At 47.5% G+C, this 24,641-nt stretch overlaps 1 protein-coding gene across 4 annotated transcripts in view; it reads right to left on the bottom strand.

Moving 5' to 3' along the window:
* Positions 1-24,641, bottom strand: part of Arnt2 (aryl hydrocarbon receptor nuclear translocator 2) — a 143,627-nt gene that overhangs the window by 77,358 nt on the left and 41,628 nt on the right. For all 4 annotated transcript variants that reach the window (XM_036185984.1, XM_036185992.1, XM_036186000.1 and 1 more), the window contains exons 4-5: positions 20,811-21,024; positions 17,467-17,680 (exon numbers count right to left, since the gene is read on the bottom strand). In XM_036185984.1, the coding sequence (XP_036041877.1) occupies positions 17,467-17,680; positions 20,811-21,024 (428 nt within the window). The remainder of the gene's footprint in view (positions 1-17,466; positions 17,681-20,810; positions 21,025-24,641) is intronic.

Below are 24,641 nucleotides of genomic sequence, written 5' to 3' on the forward strand. Positions count from 1 at the left end.
AAGTGGTCCAGGCAGTTAGTTTTCATTCTCAAAACATGGTACTGTGAGCAACAGATAATCCACCGCTCACCCTGTGCCAAGGAAGAATCCAAGTGAGGAAGGAGCCCCACCTCACAGGAGATAAGCAGCTCAGGCAGCCTCTTGGCTTCTCACTCTCCTGTCTGCTCATAGACTGGGCCTAAGAACTAAGTATGCCACCAATGCAGTACCTGCTCCCAGGAGGGAAGAGAATGCAGCTGGACTTGATCACTGAGGGTTCAAGTTCATGTGAGTTCAGTTCAGCAAGGGGGGTGGGGAGTGGCTAACACTCATGCACAGTTAGAAAGCTCCAGTCTTCCACAGAAACATTTTCTGTGGCCCAGCTGGAGCTGTTGGCTGTACCTGCTGTTCTTTAGCCTGAACTCTTTGCAGGCCAGCACTCACTAAGAACCTTGCATGCGCCACATTTAGAGGTTCAGTTTGCAGCAAACGCTTGGAGACGAACACGAAGCTGAAATCCTAGGAAGGGAGAACGCCTTTTCTTTCCCATCCTCTCTGAAATCCCTGCTCTGGAAGGAAGGCCTTTCTTTCTTGTGTCCTCAGCAACACACCCAAGCGTATCAGCTCTTGAACACTACTCTACTCTCAACCCACTCTGTGTGCTCCCCCGTGAGCATCTTAGAATGCCAGAACCAAGGTGCAGACTGAGCTGAGCTTGTACCTGCAGAAGCACCCACTTCTACCCATTCAGATTCTTGGCAGGATTTGGTGCTGTGCAGCTGTGGAGTAAGGTACTTGTTTCCTTACTGGCTGGGGTCACTCTGGAGCTACCCACAGATTGTATCTGCAGTACCCAGGTTGGAATTTGGGGGACTTTGGCATGGCACAGAACAGTATTGCTTACCTCCTTTCCTATATTAAAAACTGTGAGTGCAGATGACCAGTGGGGGAGCAGGTTTGTGTTTCTGGAACCAGGTACCTTCATCACCGTAGGTTTCAAATAGCTCTGTCTGGAATCACACAGCCACGCCTGGACGGCAACTGAATCACACACAATTCCTTAGGTGCTCCTGCGGGTGTCCATTTGTCCTTGTGTTCACAGTTTTCTAAGGGACTTTGGAAGATTTCAGACTCCAGCCTCCAAGGACAACCTGATCTTCCCTTTGGCAGCAGCAGTTCTAAGCAGCATACAAAAGCCAAGCTCCTGACTTTCAACAACAACCATGAAGCACCAAACATAGGCCTCTTCTGGTACCTGAGCCACCGAGCCCCAGATGCATCCCACCTAACCTGGCTCTGTGTGGTAATCCAGGCAGAAGCAAGATGGCAGTAGCCAGAGAATGACAGGTTGTGTATGGTATATCTCATTGGCCAGTTCAGAACTATTTTCCTAATGAACTCAACATGGTTGAAAATCTGCAGTTGAATATGGCTTCCTGACCCAGAGGCAGTAGCTATGGGCCAGCAGGTTCTACCATGGTCAGGAGTTGTCACTCTAGTCAGCAGGGGAGACAGTGGTGCTGGAAGTGTGATGATTTCAGTCAGGAATGGACTAAAAAAACAGCCTCATTCCAATGCTGGGAATACCCCACAGGATAACAGGACTTCTTTTCTTAAAATAATATTGTCAGAAGAGAGTGCATGGAAGTTCATGAACCCCTAGTGGGGAGGTGAGGAGCACCTACCGGTGATGTTCCTCCTTCCAACAGAAACCTGGAAATGTAAGCTACAGTGTCAGCACAACGGCACAGTCTGGGAAAGCAAGATGTTCCCATCTAACTATGTACTTGCTCAGCTGGACTGGAGAAGAGCTGGGAAGAGAGTCTGTGCAGAGGCAGCCTGGGGTGAGAGAGTGGAGACAGATCAGAAGTGGCAGGGTGCTGTCAAGAATGAGCTTAGCACTGTTGGAAGGAGCCCTGAGCTCGCAAAGGTGGTACTGGAAGAGGAGGAGGTCCCCGAAGTGTGAGAAAACTGGGAGAGGTGTTTGAGAATGGGACAAAGAATTCTTGCTGGGCTGAGAGCTGGAGGCATAGAAGCTGCCTATGGACTCCTAGGTTGGAGTCGCCTAGGACAGTCCCAGGAAAGGGCTTCTTAGTCTTCACTGTCAGCCTGACTGGATTTAAAAGCACATAGGAGACACACCTGTGAGGGTATTTCCGAGAGTTTTGACTGAAGAGGAAAGACCCACCTTGAATATGGGTGGCACCATTCCAAGGGTGAGGATACCAGACTGAGCAAAAGCGGCAAAAGGAGGAAGCCAACTCCCCATCAGGCTTCACCTCTCTCTGCTCCCTGACTGTGGATCCAGGGTAACCAGATGCTTCCCACCTTCACGCCTTCCTTTTACAATGGACATGTCCCACCTTAAACCAGGAGCCCAAATCCATCTTGCTTCCTTTAAGTCACTTCTATCAGGTATTTCCTCACAAAGCTGAGAAAATCAAGTAATGTAAGAAGTTAAGCCAGGTGGTGGTGGTACACACATTTACTCCCAGCACTCAGGAGGCAGAGACAGAGACAGGTAGATCTCTGAGTTCGAGGCCAGCCTGGTCTACAGAGTGAGTTCCAGGACAGCTAGGACTACAGCACTAGACACTAAACACTGTCTCAACCCCCTCCCCCCAAAGTAGTTATGCTTCCCTCCTTCTCTCTCTCCTTCCCTCTCTCCCCTTCCTGTCTGCCCCCTCTTCCACACTGAGGCATGTGCTCTGACAGCCCCATTCACACCCTCATATTGTTGACAACAGATAGTCAATGTGCCTTGCGAAGGCCAGAGCATATGACCAAAGTAAAACCTTTGTTTCCTCCGAACTTCCTGAGAAAATTAATGTTATTTGCTCTTTAACATATACTGGTAAGGTATATTTTAGAAGCAAAACTTTGTAACTTGAGCATTCACATTCATTACTAGCCATACCTAACACCTGGGGAGCAAGCACACTCTATGGTGGAGACTTGAGTGTCCTGACCAGTGGGAAAACACCAATCTATAGGAAATGTCTGCAGGGGAGAAGGGATGACTGATAGCCATCCACTTAACAGAGCAATGCACCTTCAGGGTTCACAGGTGGAACTGTCCATGCTAGGCGCAGGTTGTGGAGAACCATGCCTCATCCCTCTCTTGCTTTTCTGATCACAGAATGTGGTTCTGGGCTTTCATTTAGATTCTAGTCTGTAACAGTGGGGTGACAAAAGAAAGAGGCTGGCTGAGGCTGATGGGGACTGGCAAACAGCCCCTCATGGGCCCCTGTCCCACTGACACTCAGAAGAAGCTCTCCTGCCAAGCTGTCTGGTTTGTATTGTTGGCCCTGGGTTCCCAGCCCTTCATCTGGGGAAGGCGCTAATGAGGTGTTAATTAGCAAGGGGCAGGCAGTAGATGGCTGTGGCGTTTGCAGGGAGCTTCAGAGAGCCACCATCTCCTAAGCAAAGAACAGACTAAGGCTGGGGGCACACTTCTCCCAAGGGGCAGAGAGCACCAAGGGAACAGATCATGCCACCTCAGCAACTGGGCCCCTCAACTCTTGCCTGCATTTGAATTCCAATCATAATATGGAATTCCAGGGGTGCCTCCTGCTGCTCTCTACTCTTCATTAGGAAATCATCACCCCCACGGCTGGCACCTCTGCTATTTAATCTCAGCGGACAAAAGTAGAAATCCCTCATCCTGTTTAGAGTATGTTGGAGTGTGAGTTAGAGAAATAAATTCCTCTTGGGGGATCATGCTACAAAAATGCCAGAAATGTGAGCCTGAGGGTTTTCATTTCAAGGGTAAATGATTGTCCATCCAGGGCTGAAGACAGTTAGGCTGATGGACAGCAGGAGGCCAGACTGCCACAGCTCTGGAAAAGACAACTCGGGTCTGGATTCCTTTCCTTCATGAACTGCTAATGAAATGATTAAAAATATCATAATACCAGGAAAACCTAGACCTAGGAAGAACAATGGGAGGTAATTAGATCAGACAGACACTGAAAATTTTCTGCAAAAACAACAACAAAAACAGCGCATCTCTGGTGGGGTGGGTACAAAAATGAGCAGCAATGGAGTTTGACAAATATACTTGGCAATGTCTGTGTGTCCATGCATTTCACCTTCGCAGATTCTACCCATCACGGATCAAAAATGCTCTAAGAAATACATCTGCATTGACTACGGACACACCTTATTTTCCCCACCATTACCCCTGAACAACACAGCACAGTGACTGTTTACAGACTACGTCCATCACTGGAACAAATAGGCTGGAGTCCATCAACTTATAAGATGATGTTATTCAAGGTCATCGTTTTGGAGTTTCTGGTTTCCATCATCAGTTGCGTTTGGTCCTGTGACGAGGTAGCCCCTCAAAGCAGGAGTACATGTTGAAGACACCCGTTCATTGGTGGCTAAGATGAGAAAGAGAAGACCTTCTTTCCATGATCCTCTGATCTTGAGTATGTCCTTCAGGATCTGAAGACTTCCCACTAGGAAGTCTTAAAGGTTCTACCAGTTCAACAGTGCAGCAGTGTGATCACATGTGAGGGACATTTATAACCCGAACTCATATAGCATTTACAATGTATTGGATTTACTAAGCCATCTAGAGGTGATGTAAAGTCCATAGGAGGAGGTGTGCAGGCTACACATGACCACAGACTTCTGTGTAGGGCATTTGAGCATCTCCACCATGATCCCAAATTTGACTTCAGAGGCCCACAGGTGATTGTATGGAGGAACTCTATGCCAAGGAAGGAAGTAAAGAAGTCTAACAGAAGTGTTCATTCTCCAGCAGGAGATGGACAGCAGAGGCCGAGTGGTCCAGAGCTCAGGGCAGAGAGGCCAGCTGACCTGCCAAGGTGAGGAGGCTCCAGTGAGGAATGGATGTGGAGCCTGTTCCCTGCCAGGACCAAAATATACATACATCTGCCTGTTACTGAAGGCCCTAGACACCTGTTCCCAGATTTAAAAAAGTCAGTCTTGTTAAATATTAGAAACTTGTGTTGAATGAAAAGGGGAGGAGGGAAGAGTCAGTAGAGGAGAGAAAGGAAATGATGGGTGTGTGTGTGTAAGGAAGTGGATTCACTATCCCTCTTGAGGCCATCAAATTCCACCAAACAATAGCTCTCAAGTATTGGTGAGCCATAAGTGACAGGGACCCCTGAGCGACTTCGAAAAAGCCAAAGACCAACTCTCCCAACTTCAGTCATTAAGGATAAACATAAGGCAGAGGGTCCGAGACATACGCCACACACATGCAACTGATGTGCAAAGGTGGTCCAGGGAGGGAGGATGGGCCACAGCATGGGGCTGCAACAACTGGACAGCACATGCCAAAGAACAGCCTGTTTAAAGTCTGCCTGGAGGATGTAAAGGAAAATATTTCTGGAGTCACCTTGCAGAGCACCTCTAATAGTACATAAATATTAGTTCTTATTCTTAGATTTCAAAACCACATTTCCTTCCCAGCAACTGGAAGTCTTTATCTATAAAAAAATGCTAATATCTTTCTAGGGACTGCTTCTTGCCCTATGAGGAAATCTTAAATGCAAAATGGTTTACTGGGGCCGGCACTAGTTGGCCTTTCTCCTTGTCACACTCATGGCAGCCTTCCCTCCTCAGGCTCGCTCACTCCACAGCCTGACCCTGTAAACTGTGACTCTCCAGTCAAACACAGCCTCAGCTCTTACTGAGTCATTTCCCCAATCTACATCCTCCAGCACAGGAGTTAGGGCCCTGTTCCTATCCCAGCACTCTGCTCCGTCCTTTGAGGACACAGAGCCTTTCCATTCTGGCTTACCGTGGCCATCTGTCCCTTTCCTAGCCACACTGGGAGTTCTACTGTGGATGGCGACCATGTCTGTTTCATGTCCGGCTGCCGCTTCCATTCTCATCAGAGACATGTGGTTAATAATTTGTGGAATAAAAGACACATGGTGGCCTACCAGAAAGAGGCCCTCCTCACTCATGAAAAGTGAGGACTAAGTATCAGGGACTAGACTCACTCATAAGCCAAGATGTTGCCAGCTCTGAGAAGAGTGGGGACTAGAGAGCCCCATTACCTCAGTTCCAGTATTAGCATACCTGATACCTACTTTGTCAGATAATCCTGGGCAACCCTCAGCTGCTCAGGTGGTCCAGTAACCTCAAGACTTGCCACCTTTGCCATGGGGCTCCCTTTCTTTCAAGGACCCTTCCGATGTCCCACAGAGGCTCCCTAGGCCTCTTGTCCCAGGAGGAAGAAGTATCCATCCCCAACTTGTTACAGGCTTCCCTGAATTTTCTTCACGGAATTGTCCTAGAAACCACTTGGCCTGAAGCCTCCCCTCCCAAAGCCTGCAGCCAGTGACTGCTTAAGGTAGGGTGGCCAAAGACCACTTTCTTGCTCCAGATTGTTGTGGAATATTATTTTAACTAGGCAAAGATGTGTTACATTTGTTTATGCTGCATTTGTTTAGTTATGCAAAGATGTGTTGCATTTGTAGATAAAGAGAGACAGATCAATTTAAGTTTAAAGAGCTAGCCAGAAACGAGCCTAAGCTAGGCAGAGCATTCATAACTAGTAAGAAGTCTCTGTGTCATGATTTGGGAGCTGGTTGGTGGCCCAAAAGAAAAAGCCTGGTATATCAAATGGGACAATTTATACTGCTGAGTCCCATTCCTACAGACCAGACCTCTCCTGAAAATCTTTCCCTTTCTCCCTCAACACTTAGTGTTCACATAACTGTGTAAATAAATATCCATCCAGCTGTGTGTCTAGGGAACTCCACCAAATACAAAGGAACTAGGTACCGAAGTTAGGGGGAAAGGTGGTGACTGAGATATGGCAGGCCACGGCCTGAGCACCCTCCTCACATCACACTGAGGAGAAAAAAGAGGCTTGGGGGAGAATCCTAACCTTGGCCAAGGTCACCCAGCAAGCAGGGGTGAAACCCAGATTCTTAGAACAGAATCTGTCTCTGTAACCATTACCTCGCTGATGGTCTGCAAGTCTAGATATCCAGCTCTCCCAAGCAATACAACCTGTGCTGCTTGAGACAGTGGCAGAGTCATGGGCTGCAGTACTCAGTATGCTGAGTACAAGCATACTGCTCTCAAGTGGAAACAGCTCTCTCCTGAGGTTGCTGGCTTTGCTGCTACCTACATTCAAAGCCAAGTGGCCATATCACAAGCAAGTCATAGAGGGAGAGATATGAATGACAGGTCGGGTCAGCCCCCACAACCTCAGTGTGTAGTACTCTCGTGATTCTCGGTCCTCAGAACATGTGCACTGGGTCAAGGTTAAAGAATGACATTGTAAATAGCTCACTGGGGAGTAATTTGTGTCATCACTTCAAGAAGAAAACTGTAAGCCATCCATGCATCTTTCCATTGGACCAAAGCCTAAGCACGCAACTGGCAGAGGAGGCTTTTCGTCCGGGTGTAAGCAAAGAATTTATAAAAATAAAGGGAAAACTGGATGCAGATGCTTTCTTCAATTAGCACCCACCAAAAAGGCAGTGAAGAGGAAGGATAGAGCTTAGGCATGAATTTCCATTCAACTGCTTGCCACTTCTGGGGGAGATGTGTGTCATTCTTTGGTGAAGCCGGAGGAAACTATTTTAATTTTCTCAAGCACGCTGGGGTTTTGCAATCAAGCTATTTTTAACCGAAGGTTTAAAAAGTCTGACCATCACGTGAGGTTTTTACCAAGATCTAAATCATAGCACCAGGAAGCAATGATTCAGTGTCTCTCAAAATGTTCCAAACAACTCAAAATAATTATATCTTCCTAAAAACAATACTATTCCTGGGCTATTTTTGTCATAGTTTCTTTTTTTCTCTTTAGAAGGGGTGGGGGAGTCTTCTGTGGACTCACTGCTTGAGTACCAAGGTTAAGAGGAAAGATACTTGATTAAGGTACAGAGACACTGGCAGAGGGTTTAAAGTGCGGATGCTGTGCGTTCGCCATCATCTTAACATGCTCTTTGTTGGCCAAGTAAGGTCAAAGCAGCTCTTCATCTCTCTGACGTTTTCTCTCCTAGGCGTAGGGCAGACCAGACTGTACTTTATTTGTGGTCTCTTTCCTCTTACTCCTTTGCTGTTGCTGCTTCCAGAGATCGTTTTAGGATGTGGGAGTTCTCAGCCTCTGGTTTGTATTGGAACTGCAGATTTGCTTTTGAAAATACAGATTATGGAACTGGAGAGATGGCTAAGAGGTTCAGAACACTTGTGGCTCTTGCAGAGGACCTGGGCTCAGATCCCAGCACCCACGGGGTGGCTCCCATCAGTCTATAACTACAGTTTCGGGGGATCTAAGTCCCTCTTCTGTCCCCAGAGGCACCAGGTATGCACGGGTCTGGACATGCTTCTGCCAATGCAGACAGTGCAATGTGGCAGGTCTGATCCAGGACAGGTGGGAGCTGGCTAGACTCCTGTATCAGATGGTGAACTGAGTCAGAACAAAGGAAGGCAGATGAAGAGAGACAGAGGCCCAGGCTTAGAACCCAGGCAGATATGAAACATGGGCAAGAGTCACGGGAAGGTAGGTTGGCTGTTTGGCTCTGACGGTCTGAATCCCAACCCCAGCAGATCTGAGTAGTGGAGGCAGGAAAACACTGCTCTTTATCCTACCTAGGGAAGACTTAAGCCCACTTCAGTTAAGTGGTCCGGCTGGAAAGCAATGAAGAGGAATTAAGTAAGAACAGTAGAGGAATTGGGCAACATGGCTCAACCTATACCACGCTCCCAGCTGAATGGGCACCATGCCAAGATGTTGAGGCATGTAGAGTCGCATGCCACCCCCAGGACTGTAAGACCCATCCTTGGGATTTTGATACTACTGACTCATAAGGCAGGGTGGGCCATAGCTATAACATTAACAATCCTGGATACGCTTAGTTCCAAGCAGGTCACATTGCAGCAGTCGATCCAGGCAAAGAAGCTAGGTGAGTCCAGGAGACCATCATTAACCACAAACACACCACAGGAAGGGATAAGCTGTGTGGCTGGATTGAACAAGAGCTCAGGGACACTGAGGGGGGTTTCCAACTCCATCTATGGCCAAACTTCTGGTAGAAATGATTCATCGGTGAACACACAGGGCAGCTCAAAGTTGGCAAAGGCCATCCTCTAGAACTAGAGCCATTGTGTCAACTCTTCTGGTTGTTTATCTATTTGTTTGGCTTTGTTTTTGCTTTTTGAGATAGGGTCTCTCTGTGTAGCCCTACCTGTCCTGGAATTTGCTCTTTAGACAGGCTGGCCTCGAACTCAGATCGACCTGTCTCTCTTTGATTGCTTTGTATGCCTATAGTTCTCTTGGGTATAACTACTTCCTTCTGTCTCCACTTTGTTACCTGGACTTAATACTGTACTCTCCCAAATTCACACCCTTGTAGAATTTGTGTACCTTCTTTAAAAATAAGGTCTTTTTAGATATAATGAAGTCACACTGGGTTAAGGTGGGTGTTAGTCCAATACAACTGGTGTGTCCTGATTAGAGGTGAATTTAGACACTGAGACACCAAATAATGAAGGAGGCACCTACCAGGATAGGCAGGAGGGAGGCTTAGATCAGATTTTCACCCAGAACCTACAGAAAGAACCAATTCAGTTTCACACTACGTTTCCAGAATTCTGGTTTCAAGAACTGTGAGGAAAGAAGTCCTGTTGTTTAAGATGTCCCAGATTATGGTCACTATAGCAGTCAGAGGAAAACATCACCACCTAGCCCCAGTCTGCACCATCTCTTTTTTTTTGCACCATGGGGGGCAAATGTCACAGGGCCAGCTGACCAAGGGCGGGATCCTCCACCTCCCCTAACTGCTTCCCTGTGTCCCCGTGACTCCTCCTCATCTCCCCCTTTGGTCCTGTGCTTGAGTCCCACTAGATACCTCATAGGACTTTTGGCAGCATGCAAGAAAAGCCTCTCTGCAGGAATCTGCAGTGTGTGCAGAAACACTGCTCTGGCTTCTTCATCTATTGTGACACCACCATGATAATGAAGCCAGCACTCAGGCTGGAGGTCTGTCCACATTCATGAAATAGCTTTCAAAAGCAAATATGAGAGAAAAACACAAACAGTTCCGGGGGCATCAGCATGCTATGTATTCATGAAGCAGAACACAGCAGGTTGTGTAAATATTTAACAACAAGAAAGAACTGAACCCGCTCCAGGGAGACATCTGGGATGCAAAGCACTGTGGTTTCCAGGGGGAGTGTCTTTGTCAAGAGGCAGAACACCTAGCTGTGGGCTCAGTTCTACACTTGTGTGCTCTTACTGGGCACCTCTGACAGCCCCACTCCACGCACTTTCCCTGTAGCTTATGTGTTTACTACAGAGCCGGCCGATTTCCAGCGGCTTAACTCAAATAAACAAGCTTTTCTAACCATTAAGATGTTTCATTTCCCCTTCAAACAATAGGAACTCAATAACAGTGTTAATAGTTGAGTTAAAATCCAGAATTATTCTTTTTTCTTCTGTGTTGCCTAATATGGCAAGAAATGGACTGCTGAATGTGTTTAGGGTTTCAGATTCTGGCATTAGTCCAAAGACTAAGCTGGGGCATTCCAAAGAAAATAAACTATGTATTTGGAAATATGGTTTTCATGAAGTTACCTTCATGACTGGCAGTTGGAAATACACCATCTTCTTCCTGAACTGATACCACAGGGTGGACTGCATAGTTCACAGAACTCCTGTGGGACCAATTATCTGCCTCACATTCTTCCCCTAAAGGATCCAAGTCACAGCTCCGTTCCACACACTCTGTCCTTGCCCTCTCTTGTGAAGTGTTACCAAGGCAGCTCAGCTGCCGTGGGTGGGCTGAGACTGAATGGTGACAACTCCCACTATTTTCCCAGGCTCTCTCATCCCATCACATCACTCTGTCTCAGGCTGGTCTTCAGAGCATCTGGCTTGTTCTCCCAGGATAGCAGAATGGGTATCCCAGAGGTTCCTTCCTCTTCTGTCTCACAGTGAGGTGTGTGGCTGATGGTGAAAAGTGCACTCCCCAAAGTCCTGGCCACGTCCTCTAAGAGCCAGGCAAACACAAGGACTGTGGAAGTTGCTGGGTCAGACCATTATCTCATGCCAGTTATGCATCCAAAGACTACGCCTGCCCTAGCTACGACAAGCCCCACTTCACCACACTTCACTAAACTAGTCAGTTTCCTTTACACTTTAAAGTGCATACACGTATGTAACTTTCTTAGAACTTATTCTGGTTTGAAGATAAATTGTCACCCCTTACCCCCCCAAAAAAAAACCCTCATGTATTGAGGTTAGTCCAGTGTAAATAGTGTTCAAATAAGGGAAATATGGAGTGTGGATTTGGGGAACTCTACCTTCATCAGTGAAGACCCCTCGTGGATTAATCTATCTGTGACTCAAAAATCTGAGTAGATAATTGGGGGATGAGTGTAGGACTATGGAAGGTAGAGACTAGTTGGGACAGTGAGTCATTGCAAGAATGCTGTGGAAAAACATTTCTTGTCCTGGGGCTGCTGCCTGCCCTCCCCCACCTCTTCCTCTTTCTCTTTCTGCTTCCTGGCCACTCCAAGGTGGGCAGTCTCTGTCACATGATATTTGACCGGCCTTAGTCTCAAAGCAATGGATCCGGCCAACCCTGGGCTGAACCCCCGAATCCATGGGCCAAAATCTTCCCTCCTTTTGTTTTCTGAGAGTCTTAGGAAAATGCAGACTGGAGTCAGCAAGGAGTCTGTGTTTCAAGAAGTTCCTAGAAGAGTTGGGTGCTGATGGTCCACAGAACACTCTTATCAAATCTCACCAAGATCGACTTGCCCAGTACAGACCAATGTGAAGAGCTCCGTAATTAATAAGAAACTTCCCTAAATCTTCTATCCCCTACCCTTCCAAGGTGACTTAAACAGAGGTTAAAGGGCCTGACAAGGTCAAGAATAAAGGTAGATCCAACCTGAGGAATTTGACATAAAGTTTCAAGATGGTATCACGAAGTTGGTAAGTCTCAAAGTTCAGTGTGCATCTCAAGAGCTGGGGACATGGGGAGACAGAGACTACTTCATCTTAGTTTCTGATTTAGTGGGTCCAGGGTGAGCTGAGACTCTCATTTCCAGCAGGTTCAAAAATGATGTTCACATAGCTGACTGAGAACCACTGCTGGAGATGAGAACCACTGAAGGCACGGTGAGACACCCCGACTGTCTGTTTCAGTCCCGTGACTCTGACACTGTCTACATTCATGTACCCCTGAGCCTTCAATGCTACCATGACCTGCCTGGTAGGAGTTGCTGTACTGGTCTGATTGCTGGTGCTTCAGGGATATGGGCAGCAGTCTCTACGCTCAAGACTGTAATGGGGCAGAAGAGACCAGAAGAATCTAAGCCTCTCATCTCTCCTTGGTGCCTCAGAGTCTTTGCTTGGTCCAGGTCCCCTCGCCAAATGGGTGAGGATATCTGCCAGTTCCCTGTAAGTGACTGGAGCTAGTGCAGTGTGGGAGGAAGTTATTCTCTACAGTGGGTCAAAAATGCCGTAGAAATGTAAGTGGATTAATTACAGGCATTAATATTTCACTGTTGGGGTTGAACGAGAAAATGAAAGTCACGAGCATCCAGAGTCCCACAAGTGTCTTCTCTCCCACTTGTGAGTGTGTATGGCATCTTGAAGCTCTCATGGAACACGTCTGATGAGAGGCTGTGAGCACAGCTGGCTGAAATAGCTCCCTGGTGGCCGGCTCTCAGAGCAGCTATCTGTGCCCAAACCGGAGCCTGGCCAAATACTGTGATCCAAGATTCAAAGCATCCCTGGACTTCAGCAAATCTCAAAGGGAGATAGGGAAGCTTAATCACAGCTGATTGAGGGTGAGTGACTCATGCACTGGGGCTTTCCAGCTGAAGCCTTGGGGACCAACCCAGCTTGGGTTCTCCCCAAATTATCACAAAGAATCCAGACTGCAACAGTTGGGAAATGGGGGCTTATACGTAAACAGAAGCTGGGAGTGTCTACAGGTGAGGAGCTGGAGAGGACCCCCCCCCACCCCCCACCCCGTGTGACTTATCCACAGCTGTACAAGACAGGTGTTTATGAATTAATGAATAAATGGTCATTGAAAAAGGAAAGGAGAAGGAAGGAGGGAGTTAGTTTACTCTTCATTTGTACCCACTTCCACCATTAGGCAGTCTTCTCCAAAGTTAGTCCCTGTACTGACCCCAAATGCTGACCCAATTACCCAATGTAGGAGAACCTGTAGATCCCTGAGCATAACAAGGCAGCGCAGGGGACATGGCCCAAATGAACTTCCTCTTGGAATGCTCACAGATTAACCTCTCCCACATCATCTTTCTGCCTGGAGACCCAACTAAGGCCATTCCTCCCAGTGAAGTGCTGGGGTCATTGGCAAAGTGCCTCCCGTTTCTGCTCACCAGAATCAAGGTTTTCCAGAGTTCAACCACCAGAAGACACTGTGAGGATTGGCTCCGTCCATGTCTCCTGGGTGGTGTCTCTGCTGCCCCCTGCTTGCTCTCTGAACCCAGTGCTTGGGCATATCTAGTTACAGCTAGATGCCTGTTGTCACCTGGAATGCCCTGGGCCTTCCCACATCCTCCCCACCCTCTTCCCCACTGACAGTGGCTCCTCAGATCACTCAGAGGATCTGAAGTGGTTATTTCTGCAGCCCCCTTCCCCACAAGGCACTCCTTATTTTCAACAACAGTCTCTCTCCATCAGGGTCACCTTAAACACCACTCACTGCTCAGTGTCCCTCCTTCCTCTGAAGAGTCACTTGAACTCATAAGTCCAAGTGCCTTGGACGGAGGCTAGCCTCGAAGACTTAGCCTTCGGGGTGGGTCAGGGCAGGACAGCAGAGGGGTTGAAACAGAGCTAAGAAAGGCAAGCCGAGAACACTCACAAGACTTTGGCAGAAATCATTCTCCCTGTTAGGTACTGAACCGCCAGAGGCTCCAAGCCCAGAGTTGCACATTAATGTGTGATGTCACTTGAAAGCCTCACATGAAACAAAGAAAAGCTGGGGTTGGAAAAAAAAGACTCAGAGTCAATTCACATTATTTGATAGTTATGCTTAATAAAGCTACTGTGGATGCTGGATGAGTAAACACCATTGCTAAGGGAAGTTCAGTGTTAGGTTCCTGCAAGCCTCAATTCATGTTTTTGTCAAGCAGTCAGTACAGAACCTGGTCTTTTTTGTTTGTTTGTTTGTTTGTTTGTTTGGAGACAGGATTTCTCTGTGTAGTTTTGGTGCCTGTCCTGGATCTTGCTCTGTAGACCAGCCTGGCCTCAAACTGACAGAGATCTGCCTGGCTCTGCCTCCCGAGTGCTGGGATTAAAGGCGTGCGCCACCACTGCCCAGTATAAGATTTTTTTTTCTCCAATAAAAAGATCCTTCTAAGATCCTTCTCCACTGTGCACACATAGAACATTCTCTCCCCCAGCCCACCTTCAGTACAGATAGTGTTACAGGTCCAATGAATGGGACATCCACTTTCTAGGAGAGAGGGTCAGAAGAAAGACCCTCCCTTCGTGGAGGGATTTGCCTATTCTAGGTAAGCCATCTCAATTCTAGCAGGCCTTGACTAGCTCCCTGACCCTGCACCTGTCACCTTAACTCCCTCAAGTGGCTCCTATTTATTTATTTCTGACCTCAAACCACAGAAGTTCAGGGATAGAAGGATTTGAGACCCTTGCCCAATAATCAAAGGCATCAGGTAACCCTTAAGAGTTTTGAATGAAAAAAGTTATATTAAATGTACATGTTGGCTGCTCAGTGATCAACCTCTAGCCTGTCCTGGGCACCAGCAAACCCCGTGCCTGTCAGCAAGGAGCCCTTTCAAGCCATCTCCTCCCGATCAGTAGTCTTGTATGTATCCTGGAAGAGTCCACTTCACTATGTGGCTCTAAGGAAAAAAAAAATCCCGTGCCCTCTTAACACCTTAAGAACCAGGACACACATCTCCAACCCCATCTTGTTTTCAAGAGGATCCTGGCCAAAAAGAGAGCTCAGAGCTCTGACTGCCCACAGTTTGCTGGGAGTCCTCTGGCATCTTGGGGACTACTTACACTGCACCAGCTCTGGTTGCTGTGACTACAGCTCACACTCCTCCCAAGGTCATTTTTACTCAGTCAAATGCATGAAGATTTCACTTAGAAATGTCCACGAGCCTCTGATGACCTGAACTTGGCCTGCCTTTGTCCACCACTTCCCCTGTCATCTGCCCCAGCTAGGTCTTCTGCAGGGTTTGAAGAAGCCACATCCTGTGGCCAAATACAGGAAGTCTGGGGAAAAACACAGCTCTTTCCAGAGGAGGTGACTTCAGCTTTAAAACCAACACTTCCTGGCTGACTTCTTTTCTCTCTCATAGTTCCCAAGTGTTGAACTTTACATTCTGTGTGGTAAGACTTCAGCCCAGCGAGGAAGCCACTTTCTGAGTCTGAGTTTGTGCTGGTCTTTTACCGGCATGCAGAGATGGTTAAGACACAAACCCTGTCCCCATGCTAAATCACTATCCACTGGTCACCCGCACTGAGAAAATGACTACCATCATTCAGAAACTTCGGCCAGTTTGGACACCACCAGACTGGATCTGAGTCTAAGTATTATGGGTAGAATTATGACCCTCCCTCAAAAATTCATAAGGCTGAAGACTTAACTCCCAGAACCTCAGAATATGATTGCTTTTGTAGTAAGGCCTTTAAAGAGGCAACTGAGGTAAAGCCATGTTATATGACTGGTGTCCTTCAAGAGTAGGGGAGGTATCAGGAATGCACACAAAAGAAAGACCCTGGAAGATTCAAAGGGAAGCACCTGGAAATTCACGAGAGATCTCGAGACACAAGCCTGTGACACCATGATCCTGGGTGAAATCAACTGATTGCTTGACTGCAACTCTGAAGGTTGCTATCCTAATTCCCAAGGTGATGGGAGTATTAGGTCATGAGGATGGAACCCTTGCGACTGTGCCAGTCCTTTCTACCCTGTGAGGACACAGCCAGGAGGCATCATCTATGAGCCAGAGAGTGGGCCTTCACCAGATACATTTACTTACAACTTGATTCTAGACTTCCTAATTTTTAAAACTGTGAGACTATTCATTGATAGAGATTTAGTGTAAGGGTGCACACACACACACACACACACACACACACACACACACACATACCTTTCATTTAATTTATGTGTGTGGGTATGTGAATGTGAACACAGTTGCCTCCAGAGGCCAGAAGAGGGCACTGGATCTCCTGGAGTTGGAGTGACAGGCACTTGTGAGCTACCCAGTGTGAATGCTGGGAACTGAACTACGGTCTTCTGGAACAGCAGCACTGAGCCATCTCTCCAGCCCCATAGATATATTTAAAGCTATTGGTTCATAGCATTTTGTTGCAGATGAAGTGTACTAAGGGATTGAATTTCCAATCTCTGAACTGTGAGAAAAAATGAGTTCCTGCAGTTTGAGTTACCCAGTCTATGACACGTGTCACAGAGATCCAAATTGATTGCAATGAACAAACGACTCACCTATTCACTAGGCTTCTACTGAGCGGCTGCTACATGCAAAACACCAGAATTTCGCATTGCACTAGAAAGCAACCTGAGAACCCCAGCAGCATACGGTACAGTCAGGGAGGAATACAGCATAGACGTATGCTATATAGAAGAATGCAAATATTTTGATAGAACAATTCTATAACTTTTGTTATGAAAATATATATTTGCTCTAATTTGACTAATATGCTTGGGAACAACTGGAGAAAAAAATGTGAACTTTGTGTTTGCTTAGCCACGAGAAACAGTGGATGGACACAGAAAACTGCACCTGGTTGAACCAAGCCACACAGAGAGCCATATTATTCACACACCCCAGACATCTACCCGTAATGTCAACTCACCATGAGTTATCTGCATTTGGTGTTAAAACTCCCCGTCTGACTTCACATGACTGTTGTTGAAGCATTTCATGAGAACACACAAGTGACAAAACCTCCTAAGACCTGTTTCCCAGACCCAACATCCTTTTCCAGGCCAAGCACCACGCTCTTAGTAATATTTATGAGTTTCCATTTGCCACCTAAAGCCACGCTGGCATTTTCAGCAGGTTCCTACTTTTACTTTCATCAGCAATGGAGTGCTTTACTTCCAACCTGCTTCCCTCAGTGAATGCTACAGACCTTATTGCATGTGCTTGTACAAAGAGGTGACTTTGAAGAAAGTCTCGACTTTCTTAAATGTCTCAATAAGGAACTGTAGTTCAGGTGGCTGAGGCCTGGGTTATAAGTGATGGGTAGCATACCGATACAAAGAGAACATATGGGTCTCACTAATGTAGCAAGAACACCTCCTACTTGCCACATGCACTCTACAGGAAAAATTCAGAGAAAAGGGTGACACTAAACATTTTTAAGGTACTGTAAATGAAGCCGTTACACAAAATAAATAAAATGTATCACTTCACCTTTAGAATAACATGCGACTTGCAGCTCCCCAATGTGCTTAGTGGATGAAGAATGTTTAAGGTCAAAAGGCCACACACAAATGCATTTACCTGTCATGGAGTTTTCCGAAGTGCACAGCTGCTCTCTCAGCTTCTCCACATCGTCAGGGTGTACCTGTTCATAGAGGGTGCTCCCAAACCACTCCGACTGTGGCTGGTTCAGAACAGGTGTGACAGAATCCGATACATAGATGACTCTTCCTGTCTCAGCTGCCACCACAAACAGAAACCCATCAGCAGCTTCAAGGATGAGATGTTTCAGCTCCTGGGGAGAAAAGGCCATGGTCAGTGAGTATACTAACAGATCCAGATCCATTATCTTCTCTTAACTAGCAACCTCAACTTCCTTGATGTAGCTATTCATTCCAGGACACAAGTGGTTGCACTGATGAATGTCATTTCACCTGCTTAGCTTTTTGCTAGAGAAACGCACAAAACTTGTGCCATCCCTAAAATACACCATCTTTTCTTGGAGAGAGTGGTTGGGGGTTGATTTCCAGTGTGGAGAAGTGAGAGAGCAGGTAACGATGATCAGGAGGTGCTGCTTTCCTCATGTACTGAAACTGCAGTCATGACCCCCCAGAAGGGCCCAGCATCCAGTGCATGGCACCAAGGGTCATGGATGGCAGGAAGGAAGGAGAGTGAGAAGGAGAGAAGAAAGAAACAGACTGCGAGTCTTCCCGTTGTGTGGGGACATTGCACTCTTGTTCATCTTGTTCCTGAAGCCCCACTGTCACCCCACAGGGCAACGAATGAGGCTAAATCAACTCTGCTAAACTAAGATAACCATGTCTAAAGGCAGCTCAGTGGTAACTATCTATATCCTGTCATACCAAGTGAAATAAAATGCCTAGGCTCCTGGCCTTCAGGAGGCATGGAGCTAACTCTTCGACAACACTGGAGTCTGCACCCACAACTCCAACCTTTTCACACACTGTCCAGGCCTCAAAGAACAAACTCATCCTTTGGGGGCATCAGTAAGCAAGCTTTTCCCCAGCCCAGACTCCAATGTTTAAATACAATCCAACGAGGAATGGTTACCACCCAATAGTCAGGGGCGGTGGAGAGGAAGCCAGGGATGGAACCTGGAGCATCTGGTCAGAGTGACCTCCTAGTGCCCAAGAGGGTCCAAGGACCCAAGTCCCTGGAAGACTTTAACTTTCGGAGCACAGCCTAGGATCTTTGTGGCTTGTATGCAGGCACCAGCTTAGGAGCAATCAAACACACTCAGCCTGGGAAAGCGAGGTGGATGCTGACAGTGCAAGCGGTATTTAACCCCAAGTTTATTCTGTCAACTTCCCATATACACTTCTGCTTCCTGTGTCTCTTAGAGGCTTCTGTAGTCCTAACAACATCCGCATTTTCATTCTCAGTGTCAGGAAAATCTTCCCAACAGGAAGATCCTATTTAAAAAAAATGGGTTAAGATGTCTGGGGAAGGACAGAATTCTATGTCACCGGAGGAGGTTGAGGGGCTTTGTTTATGCACGCATGTTTTAATCCAGTTTGCAAGGACTGCAAAGGTCTGGTAGGACAGAGCCAGCTCCACCCATCTCTTCCCACCCTCTCTCCTGAGGTTCATCATCTGAGAGCTCATTATTCCTAACTGACCTTTCCTCCTTTCTCCAGTAAGACAGTATGAATAAGGAAGTGTCTATCCATGCTCTGCCACTCCGCTTTACAATTCTGGTGTGATATGTAATGGCTTTGGCTTCTGAGATTTCATAAAGTTTACTTTCAGTGAAATTTCTGGAGGTTAAATGAACTTTTGGTATGCAGGGCTTAGTAAGTGTTTGCCACACAGTAAGTACTTGCAGGACTCTGTAAATGTGCATGTGACCACGAGAGCGGCATGGATAGGGCGCATGAGTGTGCTGCTGCCTTCTCCCTGCCACCCCCCACAGTTGCTAGAGTCCTTTTCGTAGGGATTAAATAAAGTTGGGCAAAACTTTCTGTGCTGACCCTAGTGTCAGCAGTACTTAAATACACTTCCAGCAAGTCATGCCCCACCACTCATCTCCCACTGCGGTAACATTCCCACGCTAACCAGTCTTCACAATGATGCCTTCCTCCCCACACTCTCAGAGCTGGGGGCTAGCATGTTCTTCATTTTATAGAGATGGAGTGAGGATGGAAGCCTGTACCTGAGCCACCATGCTCCACATCTCTAAGACCAAATATGGCTACTACCTTCTTCCTGAAACTCTCAACAGGAGGGATCAAGTGACCCCTGGGAAGATTTAAAAGGGAACGGTGGAGGTAAAGTATCTGTCAGAACACCCGTACTGGACAGAGGGCAATGGAGTCGGTTTCTCTTCCTCATTCTTCTAAACCTGTGATCACAACATGGACAGATGCTCTGGGCCAGCGTGACTGCTGGCCCCTCATGCCTTCCCCACTCCTCCCTCTGTACACGGTGCCCCCTTAGAAGTCTCTATGCTGACTTCTTTTGTGCCTCTTCTGTGGCTCCTTCACAGCCTCTGACCTGAGCCCAGCCCCTGGTGCGAGCCAGTCCCTTCCGCTCAATTTCATTTGAGCTTCACTTTCTGTCCTGTTAAACATTCCCTTACTCAAAATTCCACACATGGAACAGTTGGCTTTTCCGAATGAACACTCCCGACAACCATGTAATTTCACCTCTTTCCACTGAAGCCATCGGCTTAATTTATCTCAGGAAAGCTATGGAAGCCTGAAAGTCAAAGCTCCATGTTTAGTTAGACACGTCAACTAAAGCTTTAAGCACCAACTGATGCTCAACTGTGACTATCACATGAAGGACAAGGACTTGGCCCACAAGCCGCCTGGCTCCTGTCAATCCATTTACTAATGATGTCTTGCTAGTTCATACATTTCTTCTCCCCGGTTAGCATGGGCAATAAAAAGAAAAAAAGAAAACGTGGCATTAGGGAACCCCAGTAGAGCGGTCTCCAGTTCCCTCTCTAAGTAGCCCTGAAAAGTTGAAGCTTGGACTTCTTCAGCTCTCAAACAGTGATGAAGAGCAGTGGCTTGTCAGCTAAACTAAATGGACAGAAAGATGTGGCCTGGACCAGGACCCTGCAGCCATCACCATGACTGCCTTTGGGACTCTCAGGGCATGACTGTCCTCCTACTACCCTTACATACACGCGCCATCTTCCTGTGTCAGCGTGCTCATCACAGTTTTTAACCGCTCCTCGCCGAGGTAGATGGCTGATAAAAGAGCAGAAAATACAGAGATCTGGCACTCTCGAAGAGGACCTCTTGCTGAAGAATGGAAGCAAAATTTCTTCCCTTAACTCCTTTCCCAATCCTGAACTTCATGTTCCCATATCATCTACCTCAGGCGTGTGACCCTAACTAAGGCTCTCCCCCACTTCCACTGGCGCGACACCAGAAGAGTGAGTAGCGCTGGGGCACCTGCTCAGTGAGGAAGGAAGGCTTGTACGCGCCATCCGTCGATTTGTTTCCGGTGCCCCTCATGGACTTCATGTGGGAAACAGCCATGCGCAGTATGGTGAGCTTGTCTGGCTTCCGAGCCAGCGCGCTGCAGGTGGGAACCATGTCGGAGAGCTCCGTAATATACTGAGTCATCTTGTTCCGCCTGCGCCGCTCGATCTCACTGTGGTTCTCTCTTCCCAGAAAGCAAGAGGTCAGGGGGAGGGAAAAAGAGAAGGATCAGACCCGGGTCAGCAGACAACGGGATAAAATAATACAAACACATCAGATGGCCAAATTCCTAGGCCTAACTCGCAGTGGCTGAGTGCTTTGGGACTCTGTGGGCTGAAGCTGAGCCCTAACACATCTGTAAGCTTTTGTCTGTGTGTGGGGAGCATGGACCTCGGCAGCCTCCTTCTCTGAATATGTATTGGCACTTCCTAAATTACCCACATATCTATAGGTTTTTCCTAGACATGCAAAATTAAGACCAGGCACCATGGAAGACCAAAGCATCCTAGAAGGTTTTCTGTGTACAAGCATGATCTTAAACATGAATGTGTGCTTACATATGTGACACATACACTTCATGGTATGAAGCACTATAAGACAGCCTCCAACTTAGGCTCCTTCAATTTTTTGATGGTGATAACCCATTCAGTAAGCACTGAATCTCAAAATACACAAAGCACCCAATAATGACGAATTCCACACAGCCATGCTACTTTCATTTTCAATACAGCATTCACTGTATCTCATGAGTCCTCAACATCCCACTATCTAGTAGAGACGTGTTGGACGCTTAGCCAGCCACAGGCTGATGTGAGTGTTCTAATCTGGCCTAAGGCAGCCCAGGCCCGGCTGAGATGTTTGGCAGGGGCTGTATCTAATGCCTTTCTCTTGAACAATACCCTCAGCTGACAATGGGCTTGCAGTATCTAACACTATCACAAGCTTTGCTACACATTGTATCACAGAGGAGACCCTTGATGATGCAGATTCACTTTACAAAAACTTGTGAATGTGCCTTTGTACTGCACCCTGTAGCGTAGTAACAGAACAGGTGTGACCCCTTATTAACCAATAACCAATTTAAAAAACACCGCAAGGAATTACTGAACCCCATCTCTGGGATGCCTACAAGGAAAATCTAACAGAAGGGCTGGGGGAATATTTCTGTCTCGAATTATTTATTACCTTTAAGCTCAAAAGAGAGTAACAGCCAGCCCCATTCAACACACTTAAGACAAAGCTGTTCCCTGGGATGAAACAGTGCCTAAAAACACACCCCATGTCTGCTGCTGCATGACGGAGGACTTCGTGGTTTCTCTGGGAAGAGAAGTGGCACTAACAGTAAGAAAGGAAGATCCCCAGGCAAGGCTGCTCCACACACTGCATGTATTCATCAGCTTCGCACCCCATCCTTCCAGGAAGTGGGCCAGCATGACAATCAGGCCCGACGGGATGATGGTGTGTGTGCATGCCGTGTGTGCTGAGATGTGCATGGCATGTGTACACACAGCAGCGGTCCCTGTGGTGGCCTGCTGGGAGCCTTCTGGAGCATATCTTCAGTTCAAGGAGTCCTGAGCCAGCCCCCAATGGGGAGACAGAGAAAACAAGGAAGCCCAACATGGTTTTCAAGCAGCAAGGGCATTAAGTAGGAAGGTGCATTGTGCACAGCAGAACCCAGAGGTGGGATCTGATCACATGCTCTGCAAGGCTGTGGAAGGTAAAAGGCAGGAGAGAAAAAGACCCAGAAGGTGGTGGTGGGCGGCTAGAAGAGGTTGGGGATAGTAGGCAGAGTTAGATATATGTGGTAATAAAAAAAGAAGTGCCCTGGAAATAGGGTCCGTCTGGAGGGTCAAAGGAAGGCTTAGGATCAAGAGGATGTGTGGAGAGAGAAAGAGACCTTCCTGTAGGAAGGGCAGACCTGATTTAAGGAGAAGCTGAGGAACTTGGAAGCTGGGAAGCAGGCCAGACCACAGTGAGAAATCTAATGGAAGCTGAGCCAGTGGGCCCTGATGCTGTGGCTGATTTTTTAGAGGTTCACAGGTGGATGAGCCTGGTAGGAGATGGGAGGAAGACAGGTTAAGACCAGCCAGCAGATTCCTAAGGCCAAGCCCACTCCACAGTGCTGACTGCAAAGATGTAAACTGGCCAGGGAAGCACAATGCTCACCTACATAGTAAGACCCTCCAGTGTCAGGAAAGTACATCCTCCAGACAGAACTGGACAGAGTTTGCTAAGTAGGGGAAGAAAGGGTCGACCAGATAAGAACAGATTGAGGTGGGGCACCTACAAGCCAGAGAAAGTGAGGCAAGCAGGAATTTGGTCAGAGGACTTCTAGCTCTTGGGCACAGGCCAGAATCTTGCCATGGAGAGACCAACGTCCCTTTTTCTCCCCTTCCACAACCACAGAGCAGGTCATGTGGTGCAGACCACATTCTTCAGCTGGACATTTGTCCACGAGACCCAAGGCAGGGCAAGCTCCCCAGAGGTGCCTACTCCTACCTTGCTGGCTCACACTTCCTGGGGCCACCCAGAGAAGGTGGTACTCGGAGAGTGCATGGGCCGAAGAAGTAAGGGGAAGTCAGACAGGAAGTTCAGGCACTTATGGGAGATGATTCAGGAAGGACACAGAGCACCATCCACACCACGTGCCTGCATGCCCCCATGAGGCTCGTGTGAGGCAGACTTTCCTCTCCGTGCAGAGCAACCCCCAAGGGGAATCTGCCCACCCCACCTGGAGTCTAATCAGTCCAGAGTCTCTCAATCTGACCTTTGCATTATCCTACTAGCCCCCCACACTTCTCCCAGAATTCCCTTCTGTAGTCCAATATGTATCCTGGCACTCAGCACCTTTCTGAATCATAAGAACACAATGTCTGCTCTGACTTATCTCTGACGGTTCCTTCACCACAAACTTCTGTCTGTGCCAAAACTCCTGCAAACACCTCTCCTCTCTTGTCCCTTCCCCATACCCATGCTCACTGCTCACTGTGGCTGACACCACCTGCCCATGTGGCTAAGCCTCCTCTTATCTCTCCTTTCCCTCCATCTCAGACCTTACATCGTGGCCAGACTGACAATCCTCTAAATGTAAGTGTGACACTTAAAGTCCTTCAGTGGTGACTCCCAAACCTAACATTGAGTCCAAAGCTTTCAGGGAGTGTCTGTGGCAACCAACAGTATCTTATTATCATGGACTAATTTTCTCTATAAATATTGGGAGTGGTCTTTGTGAGTTTCTCTGATGGGTTCATAGTTAAATACAATTTGTGGGCTGAGTTGATGGAAGAAAAAAATTAAAGTAAGACCTAAAAGCAAAAATCGCATTCACTGGCCCTTGCAGGAAATGATACAATAATTTTAGATTTTATGAAATAAGCCTGAGCTACTTGCAGTATGTTAAATAGAGCTGAGAACTGCCGGTTGCCCAGCAACCAGATCTGAGAACAAGTGGTATGCACTGATATATATGACTTCATTTTGGAACTGTTAAGGATACAGAGGTGAGGGAATGCCATCTTGTGAAAAGAGAATGACACATCCCTAGGCCCTCTGCTGGCCCACGTTCATCTTATCCCCAAGGAAAGGGGACAACGAGATCAATCTGTTAGGCCTGGGACTGTGGTGTCTCTGAGTACTCATCACTGCTGGGAGCCAGGCAGCTGGAGTAAGGAAATCTACCTCTACATATGTAGGAGAAGGGTCAAGGGCTCTGCAGCAAGGGCAGGTGGGGTGCAGGAGGAGGTGAGATCTCTGCTGGACCAAGATGACCTACAGCTCTGCCTCAGGAGACAAGTGAGGAAA

The sequence above is a fragment of the Onychomys torridus genome, chromosome 1 (assembly GCF_903995425.1).
Source record: "Onychomys torridus chromosome 1, mOncTor1.1, whole genome shotgun sequence".
In the NCBI taxonomy this organism is placed as follows: domain Eukaryota; kingdom Metazoa; phylum Chordata; class Mammalia; order Rodentia; family Cricetidae; genus Onychomys; species Onychomys torridus.